The 10,371-nt window shown below is 41.1% G+C and overlaps 1 protein-coding gene across 1 annotated transcript in view; it reads right to left on the bottom strand.

Annotated features, from left to right (window-relative positions):
* Positions 1–425: 425 nt before the first annotated feature.
* LOC124595799 (hemocyte protein-glutamine gamma-glutamyltransferase-like) overlaps positions 426–10,371 on the bottom strand; it is a 172,618-nt gene continuing 162,672 nt past the window's right edge. Inside the window, exons 14-16 of the mRNA XM_047134687.1 lie at positions 9,331–9,491; positions 9,106–9,242; positions 426–572 (exon numbers count right to left, since the gene is read on the bottom strand). Of these exons, the coding sequence (XP_046990643.1) occupies positions 431–572; positions 9,106–9,242; positions 9,331–9,491 (440 nt within the window). The 3' untranslated portion in view covers positions 426–430. The remainder of the gene's footprint in view (positions 573–9,105; positions 9,243–9,330; positions 9,492–10,371) is intronic.

Genomic DNA, 10,371 nt, shown 5'->3' with positions numbered 1-10,371 from the left:
GTGATATTTATGCGTATTAGTTATTAGTTCTTCCTAGGCGAACAACATGCACCTTACATTGCAGAGGTCATTTTTCGTGGTATCAGCTTAGTCTTGTATGTTTGTGTTACTTTGTTAGTAATACGACTATAACAATAGTGCTTGAAGCACTGTTTTTTGGTGTAGACAGCTTCAATTAAGGAGTGGTGTTTTGGCGCTGGCGGGGCTGTGGAGTAGCTGCGTATCGTCAATGATAGTGGTCGAGCGACAGGCTGCTCGCGAATCTAGAGGCGACGACGTCGCGGAGGTCGGCGGGGGCGGCGGCGCCGGCGTCCCTCCAGAGCAGCGTCAGGTCGTACAGCGAGCAGTAGCGCCGGCCGTGGCGGCAGAGGCCCGCGCGGCGCGCCCGCAGCGCCCCTGGCGGCAGCGGCGGCGGCGGCAACAGCCGGCCCTAGGGCTGCACGCTGACCGTGGCGGCGCCGCTCACCTCCGGCAGCTGCTGCGAGCAGAACGTCGCCACCAGCTTGCGGTCGCCCACCTTGCGCGGCCGGAACGTCTCCGTGAAAGACACCAGCTCTCCCGGCTTCACATCCCTGGGGCGCGCCGGCGCAGCAACCGAGAACAGAGCAGGTGGCGCGGGGCATGAATTTCTGAGCTTCTATTTTCAGTTATCTACACTACTGGCCATTAAAATTGCTGCACCAAGAGGAAATGCAGAAGGTAAACAGGTATTCATTGGACAAATATATTACACTAGAACAAACATGTGATTACATTTTCACGCAATTTGGGTGCATAGATCCTGAGAAATCAGAACCCAGAACAATCACCTCTGGCCGTAATAACGGCCTTCATACGCCTGGGCATTGAGTCAAACAGAGCTTGGATGGCGTGTACTGGTACAGCTGCCCATGCAGCTTCAACACGATACCACAGTTCATCAAGAGTAGTGACTGGCGTATTGTGACGAGCCAGTTACTCGGCCACCATTGGCCAGAAGTTTTCAGGTGGTGAGAGATCTGGAGAATGTGCTGGCCAGGGCAGCAGTCGAACATTTTCTGTATCCAGAAAGGCCCGTACAGGACCTGCAACATGCGGTCGTGCATCATCCTGCTGAAATGTAGGGTTTCGCAGGGATCGAATGAAGGGTAGAGCCACGGGTCGTAACACATCTGAAATGTAACGTCCACTGTTCAAAGTGCCGTCAATGCGAGCAAGAGGTGACCGAGACGTGTAACCAATGGCACCCCATACCATCACGCCGTGTGATACACCAGTATGGCGATGACGAATACACGCTTCCAATGTACGATCACAGCGATGTCACCAAACACGGATGCGACGATCATGATGCTGGAGACAGAAAATGGATTCATCCGAAAAAATGACGTTTTGCCATTCGTGCACCCAGGTTCGTCGCTGAGTACACCATCGCAGGCGCTCCTGTCTTTGATGCAGCGTCAAGGGTAGCCGCAGCCACGTTCTCCGAGGTGATAGTCTATGCTGCTGCAAACGTCGTCGAACTGTACTCGAAGATGGTTGCTGTCTTGTAAACGTCCCCATCTGTTGACTCAGGGATCGAGACGTGTCTGCACGATCCGTTACAGTCATGCGGATAAGATGCCTGTCATCTCGACTGGTAGTGATACGAGGGCGTTGGGATCGAGCACGGCGTTCCGTATTACCCTCCTGAACCCACTGATTCCATATTCTGCTAACAGTCATTGGATCTCGACCATGGCGAGCAGCAATGTCGCGATACGATAAACCGCAATCGCAATGGCTACAATGCGACTTTTATCAAAGTCTGAAACGTGATGGTATGCATTTCTCCTCCTTACACGAGCCATCACAACAACGTTTCACCAGGCAACGCCGGTCAACTGCTGTTTGTGTATGAGAAATCGGTTGGAAACTTTCCTCATGTCAGCACGTTGTAGGTGTCGCCACCGGCTACCTTGCGTGAATGCTCTGAAAAGCTAATCATTTGCATACCACAGCATCTTCTTCCTGTCGATTAAATTTCGCGTCTGTAGCACTTCATCTTCGTGGTGTAGCAACTTTAATGGCCAGTAGTGTAAAAGCAACGGCATGCTAACGATAAGCGTGGGGGACTGGAATGCTATTGTTGCGTAAGGAGGGGAAAGATCTGAGGGATAATACGGGATCAGTAGCAGGAATCAGAGAAGAAAGAGACCAACTGAGTCTACAACAAATTTCAACTGTTAATAACAAACACATCCCTAGCAGTCACAAGAGAGGGCGGTAAATTCATATCGCAATTTGATGATAATAGGCTTAAGTTTAATCCCTTAGTTCCCAACAACATAAAAAATTGATTTTAGTATTTCTCACAACATTATCCTTTATCATCATGCTAAGCAGCGGATACAAATAGAAATTGTCAAAAAGAGAAAAATCAGTCCTTTTAAGGACGTTCTCACTTTGGAACCACTGCCACATACAGTTTTCAACCACCTGCCATTTCATGAGATATATTTGAAATCATTTTCCCGTTTTTCCTACACACCATCCCACACGTCGAATCTTCCATGAGCTCATAATGCCTAAAACAAATTATAGTCCTAAACAGCAAGCAAAAATGAGCCTAAAATTTAATAAATGTATATCAAGAGCACTTACTGCTACAGTGGTTTCATTTCGAAACCACTCACAAAAGCAGCAGTACAAACCTACGTTACTGTACCTTTAAACATACATACTTTCATCGTCAATGATCTCCTCAATATCATCACCAACATGTCACAATCTCCTACAAACACGGAGTGCAATCTCCGCACCGATTATTGCTTTGAACGCTGTGACTGCTACAACGCACTACATTCGTAGGGGTACCACTGTGTACCACTTGAGGTCTCTGTCTTGCAATAGCGGTAGTGGTTTCATGCTAAAGGCATTAGGACTTCAAAAAAATTGATAACATGGTGGTTTCAGGCAGAAACCACTGCTACTCAAAGAGCTAAGAGAATCGTCAGGATGAATCAGCGTGGAAAGAAATGGAACAATGACCTACGGAGCAATGATGGTGTGCGTTTAAAGTTCCCTAAGGCAGCAGATCCTGCGATAAGAAATAGAACACTAGGTAGTGCAACTGAAGCGAAACGAGCAGCTCTAAAAAGGGCAGTCAAAGAAATTGGAATGGAAAGAATTCTTGAGCAACAAAGAAGTAATGCAATACAGCTATGATAGAAGGAAGTACAAAAGCGTTCAGCTAAAGGCGGTAATCCTGCAGTATAAGTCAGTTAAGAATGAAATTAATATTAAGTACAGGGAAGGTAAACCGTCATGGCTGCGGAGAAAATCTGAGAAACTCTTAAGGGAAATAGGCATGGAAAGACAGAATCAGTATACATAAAAATTAAAATAATGTTCATTGAAATGAAAAGCAGAGGAATCAACAGTGAGAGTGCAAAAGAAAGAGTTCATTAAAGGCATCTACAAGGGGAGGAACTGATTGGTAGATTTGAGTTTGGAAGACATAGACTACCAAGTATTAGAGTCAGAGTTTGACAGGGTGTTGCAAGGCTTACGATCAAATAAGGGATAAGTAACATTTCTTCGGAGTTACTAAGATCCTGGGGGGGGGGGAGGGGGAGGGAGGCAGCCGATGGCTCTTCAGGTAACGCACAATCGTACCCAAGTTTCTGATCAGAATAATACATAGACGAGTGTAAAAGAAAATTAAGTGTCTGCTTGATGACTATCAGTTTGCCTTTAACGAAGACAAACGTATCACAGAGGCATTTCTGACGGTGGACGTGACAATGCAGCTAGTCTTAAGAATAATCAACATGCCGCCATAGGATGTTCAACACGAAATGGAGCAAGATGGATGAAATTATTACAAAAATTGGTTAGCTATAGGGAAAGACGGTAGATATACAAGAACCAAGAAGGAACAGTAGGAAGGAGTTTGCATTAAAACAGATGTAAGACCTATGGATCAATCTAAACATCGAGGAGTAAAGCCGGAATAAGAGAAAGATTCTGGAGTCGAAAGATATCAATGACAGTGTTCGATAATGCTATTGCTATTCTCCCTGTCAATGAGCACGATTCATATGACTTGTTGAATAGAATGAACAGTCATCGAGTACAGGATATGGGTTGAGAATGAACGAAAGAAAGAGGAAAGTCTTGAGGAGCAGCCGAAACTACATCAACGATAAACTTTACATACAAATTGGGGGCCGCGTAGAAGACTAAATGAAGGAATTCTGCTACCTCGGAAGTAAAGTTTACATGACGGGCGAGACAAATATGATATAAGAAGCAGAATAGCACAGGCAAAAAGGGCACTCCTCGCTAACAGAATACTAGTATCAAATATAGATCCTAATCTGAGGAAGAAATTTCTGAGAAGTGTTTACAAACATGTGTACGCACATGTGCCTCTTGAGTCAAGTGATTTATATTAACAGGATGGAGAAAAGACTGTATAACGGTGCTAAAAAGTTAAAAACGCTTTTCTTGGATTATGTGGAATATGCATTTCACTCATTCAGCAGAAAAAATTAATCATGTATTAAGACAAATTACACCTCATGATGAGCTCACAGGATCCGAAATGTATCGTTTATTTAGCAAAACAAGAAAATTTGTGACTGATGGCGTTTCTTAATTCATACTTCCAGTGGATTTCTGAGAATATAGTTTGGAGCACAGCGTGGATAGAAGTGAATCATGGACTATGTGAGAACCGGAAAGGAAGAAAATCGAAGCGTTTGAGATGGGGCGCTGTAGAAGGATGACTTGATAAGCTGGAGGTTCTTCGCAGAGTCGGCGAGGAAAGGAATACATGGAAAATACTGGCACGAGATGTTAGGAGATCAGGGAATAACTTCCATGGTACCAGAGGAAACTGTAGATGGTAAACGCTGTAAGAGGGGACAGGGGTTGGAATACAGCCATCAAATAATGGAGGACAGTGGTTGTAAGTGCTATTCTGAGATTTACGTAGAAATTGGTACAGCAGTGAAAGTCGTGGTGGATCACAATAAAACAGTCAGAAGACTGATGAAACAATAAAAATTAACTTGTGTAAGCTTCGAAATGACATGATATTTTCAAGATTATCAGATTTTTCGAGTATCTCGGCAGAATAATTATCATGGCGTCTCTGCCAGACGCTAAAACGACATTCCACTTCGACAACTGCATCTGGAGAGATTCCCGATGATCCATAATTAAAGATATTATATGGTAAAAAGCGCCGTCTTACCTATATACTCTCAGTTATCAGAAAAATGTACTGCCATAGAAGAATATGGCAACTCTGATAAAGCTAGTTTTAATTGTTTTTAAAATGCCAAAACCAGTAAAAAATGTAGTCATTTATGCTATGCCCGTGTTATGATTTAGTTTAACAATTCCACCCGTTTCGAGCATGGATTTAATATATTGTTCTGTTAAGATTAATCTAAATGTCAAAATGTATGAGATATTGCAGCATGTTGCTGTGATGTTTGACTGCTGTTATTCGTGATGTAGCTGTTGGCAAATGACTGAACGACGAGCAATTATTCTCTATTGAAAACTCACGTTTTTAAATATTTATTTGTTTTTCACACTCATCACAGTTGTTGCGACAAGAGGCGCACTTTCACGTATGGACTTTGTTTGGAAAACTATTCTGGGTTGCTCTACAATACGGTTCACATCTACATGCAGTCAAGTAATGACGAACATGGCTAACAAACAGCTATTGTTATGGATGTATGTTAGCCTCATTTTCAGGTATATATCTTACTGTTTATATTAAACTTCTTATTGTAACCAAGACTCGACCGAAAGTAGTCGACCAAGTATATCACATTTCTAACACTTTAAGTTACTAGTAAAGATTTGGATATGGTATGGCAATAAAAAATAAAAAATAAAACCTATTGGGTTCGCAGAGCGCTGAAATTAGAAGCTGATACAAGGTTATACCCAGTATGTATAAACTATTACAACGGAAAAATATTTGTTTTACATGTGTAAGCACATGTCTTACATAAATAAATATCTGAAATTCTGAAAATATTTAGCATTGTGACTTTCATTGTGGAAGTGTATAGAAAAGAACATCGCTTAGCCACCAACATGAAATATTGATTAAACTTAGAACAATAATGTATTTTTCCTGAGGTTTTTTGTACAAACTTACTACTCATAATTTCAAATAAAATTGGAATCTATCCAAAAGTAGGAATATTGCAGTTAGTTTCTCCACCACTCACAAACTTCATCCACAATTTTTCACACCATTAGTATCTCCTTTACAACGTCTTGAATTTATTCACTAATCTATGTTTGCTGTCTTAAATTTCACACTGTCCAATTTTGAAACAATATTTAAGGACTACTTCTTTCTCAAACGACTTGATAACTTAAGCAGACCTGAATATGCATTTTCTCCTCATCTTGCTGGAAATACACATACAGCTACCAGTATTGCAGAAAATGATATCCAAACTTTGTGCTTTGCAGTGAAGGGCAGCACAATAAGCTTACTGGAAGAGATCACGATTAAACTCTCAAGAATACCATCTTGAGTTATATTCTAGAAGAGTAAATAGAATCATGTAACATTAAATTTCCTAAATGACTTCTGAAATCTTCCTGTTTCATTTGAACGAACATTATGTTTTTAACATTTCACTGCTTAGTGTATAATTGATTCATCTGTAGTTCATCTTTACAATTATACCACAAATTGCCATTATTTTGATTGAATGACGCGTATTTATACCATTAGTCATATGTGTATAACTTAGCACAGACTCTTAGATGATTATTTCTTATTCATTAATATAAATCATCATTTATTTGCTTATATATAAAATTAACTGAGTTTGTTTGTTGAAAAATCAACAGTAATATAAAATTTGTGTGTATTACATGTTTTATAATCATCTTCTTCACCTTAGCAACGGTAAAGTATATTGTGCTTGTGTCATATACACAGCTTTTGAAATATACCTTTGTTGCATAAACATTTCGAAATTATCATTGTCACGTTGGTGCACTTGTGGTGATCTAAAAGCAGAATGTTACTTCTTACATCTCTCTTAAGTGAATCGATTAGGTATGTTCATGCACATCAAAACATCTCTATAAGCTGTTATAAATCCATTTCAGGCATTTATAGTACTTTTCTTCAATTTAAAATACATTTCCAAATAATTATGATTAGTTCAAGAATCTTTCATCATAATTAATTTGACTTTCACCTCAATAAGTACTCTGGATATATGAAGTAATCAGTTTGTATCGTGGTTAGAATTCTATATTGAGGAGTATATTTCTCCAGTTTGTATCGTGGTTCGAATTCTATATTGAGGAGTATATTTCTCTATAATAGTTGATAGCGCTCATTTTGTGGTGGGAAGAAGAGAAGAGTATACCACATCCCACACCTATTACAGCATTATGATGACAAAATCACCGTTACATCTGTTACAGTTTCAATGAAAAATATGCTACTGACAATAAGACTATATTTGAGAGCACTGGAAATTATTTTTCACTTCCAATATTATGATTTTCGTTGCTGATAGCTCAATAATACGCTTTATTTCAGACGAAGTGGTTGAAGAAGGATTAATTTTTGACCCTATCGAACATAGTAAACAATCAAAAGAAATAAAATCGTGTTGTCTCTTTAAATCATGTTCCTTTATTAGTTTATGATAATCCCACATGCTGAGAAATTTCTAGCTTTGTATTTAAGGTAAACGCACTATCTCATGAAAAGTATTCGAACACTTATTAGTGGACATTAATATAAGGTATGTTCCCCACACCTACACCCCCCCCCCCTTCGCCTTTATGACGGTTTCAAGTCTGTTGTGGACACTTAGCGTGAGCTGTACGATTGTCTGTGGAGGAAAGACAGCCCACTCTTCCACAAGAGCCAAAACCAGAAAGACAGTGATGTTTCACGTTGGGGTATGGGGAAGTTGATATTCCCAAAGGTGTTCCTTTGGATTCACGTCGGTACCATGGACAAGGAATATCACACTCCACAAATCATTTCTTCATAAATGCTGCTTTATGGCGGTGCGTTGTCGCGCTGACATAAACTATCATTTTCTCCAAACAGTTCTTCTACTGTGCTCAGTACACAGTGCTGCAAACTGTTTTCATATTGTTAACGTTTTTTCTTAAGCGCAATACAGGGACCATACCATTGGTACTACACATGATGTCAGGTAACATTCTCCTGGCATTCGACAAGCCCAGTCCTTCCATCGAACTGCCACAGGTTGCAGCGTTCATTCATCACTCCAAATTACTTGTTTACGGTCATCTACTATTTTGTAATGTTGCTCTTTATATCATTTCAAGACTCGTTTAGCATCGACTTCAGAAATGTGTGGTTCATGCGGATCTGCTCGACCAATATACCCAGTTCTTTTTAACTCCCTATGCACAGTCATTTAGACAGCTGAATTGCTGGTAACACTTTGAAACCCATGGTCCCTTCCTCTGATTTAATGCGATATTTATAACGACCCTCCGTCAGCATGTGTGGCCTTCTTGGTCTTGATTTAGCTGTGGTTGTTCCTTCGCGTTTCCACTTCAGAGGCTCATCACAAACAGTCGACTTGGACAGCTTTAGAAGGGTTTAAATATCCCTGATTGATCTGTTACTCAGATGACATCCAATGACGAGTCCGCGTACGAAGTCATTGAGCTCTTCTGACCGAACCATTCTGCTGTTACTACTTCTGTACTGACAACATAGCTGGTTAGTTTTAAGTAGTTCTAAATATAGGGGACTGGTGACCTCAGCTGTTAAGTCCCTTAGTGCTTAGAGCCATTTGAACCATTTTTTGACAATATAGTACTACTTTTATACTGGAGGGCCCGCCTCTGGTGACATCTAGTGGTCAGTTCCGCACTACGCATAGATGTCAGTATAAATTTGATCAAATAGTATATTGTTAACATTAATAACATCACTGTCACTTTTTCTTCACATTACAGATCCAAATTGGTATTCTTCTGTGAGGTTAGTAACAAGTGAGCGAGATTTTAGTAAGTTCGTAATTTAAAAATATTCGTCTACTAATAACTGTCCTGCTCGGCAACAATACACCTGACATGTGTTGTGCTCACCTAAATGGGATGACTTTTGGTCGGTTGAGGCCTGGCCCCTCAATGGTGAAGGTACAGTCGGTGAGCAGCCTGTTGAGTGGGTTCTGGAACGTGAACGTCGCCTGGCTGGTCTGGCCCACCTGGCAGCTGCCGCGGATCTGCAGTGACAGGTACACACGGCTCATGCGGACTTGTCTTAACACGGTATCGCAGAGTTCTTAATGGATGACTTGTTGTCGGACTCACCTGTATGCTCAGTTTGGGGTTGATGAAGGGGAAGTCATCCTCCTCGCTCCAGGTCTGACGCGTCTCCTTCACACTGGCGATGGCGTATATCTTGACCAGGTTGTGGTCCACGAGCTTGTCCAGGTACTCTTGGGGCATTATCTGGATACGAAGTATCTCGCCTGAGGGAGAAGAGAAAATATGTTTCTATGTTATTACAGTAGTTACCTCGTCTACGAAGGTAAATGTATTTGTTCATATTTTCCATTTTGTAAGCGGAGAGCGTCTGTGAGCTCATTAAATTTCCCTATGAAGTTTACACCAGTCAGTGTTCACACCTTTTTTATTTACTTGCTATAAAAATTTCAAATTTTCATTCACCATAAATAGCACATAATGTTTCTTGCGTTAGAGTATGGCATGAGTGAACACATGTTCAACGCTTCTAGTAGTAACTTTGAGGTTATGTCCACTCATATCACACTCTAACGCAGCTATCGGCCACTACTGATAATCACTGAATGGTTGAAATCGGTATAGACAGTAAATAGCAACTGTGTGAGCGTTATTATGCACTTCAATTGAAATAGTCAATATTATGTGAAGAGTCAATATTCAGCAGCACAGTACGCGCAATGCTCGTATAGATAGATAAAGTTTATTTGACAATCATGTCCACTTTAACAGTTCCAGTTCGTACTCGCTAGCTTTGTTACAATGGGCAGCGTCATTCTGGATTGTTCCCCGTGAAAATCATGGAAAATTAGATGAATCGTCGTATACAACAGTTGCTGCTTCTTACCATTGAAAAGCAATTGCTAAATTTAACTACCTGAGCCACTACCATAATAAACCCTCGTCACCATCTTTTCACCATATCACAATTTAATATTCGTCTTGTCACCGCGTTTCCCTACTTTACTCACCTCATATTTTATACTCATTTCTATTTCGCCGCGCGGGATTAGCCGAGCGGTCTAAGGCGTTGCAGTCATGGACTGTGCGGCTGGTCCCGGCGGAGGTTCGAGTCCTCCCTCTGGCATATGTGTGTGTGTGTGTGTG

Source organism: Schistocerca americana, chromosome 2 (genome assembly GCF_021461395.2).
Source record: "Schistocerca americana isolate TAMUIC-IGC-003095 chromosome 2, iqSchAmer2.1, whole genome shotgun sequence".
NCBI lineage: Eukaryota > Metazoa > Arthropoda > Insecta > Orthoptera > Acrididae > Schistocerca > Schistocerca americana.
The sequence above is the reverse complement of the archived record's forward strand: the minus strand, read 5'-3'. Positions and strand labels throughout refer to the sequence as shown.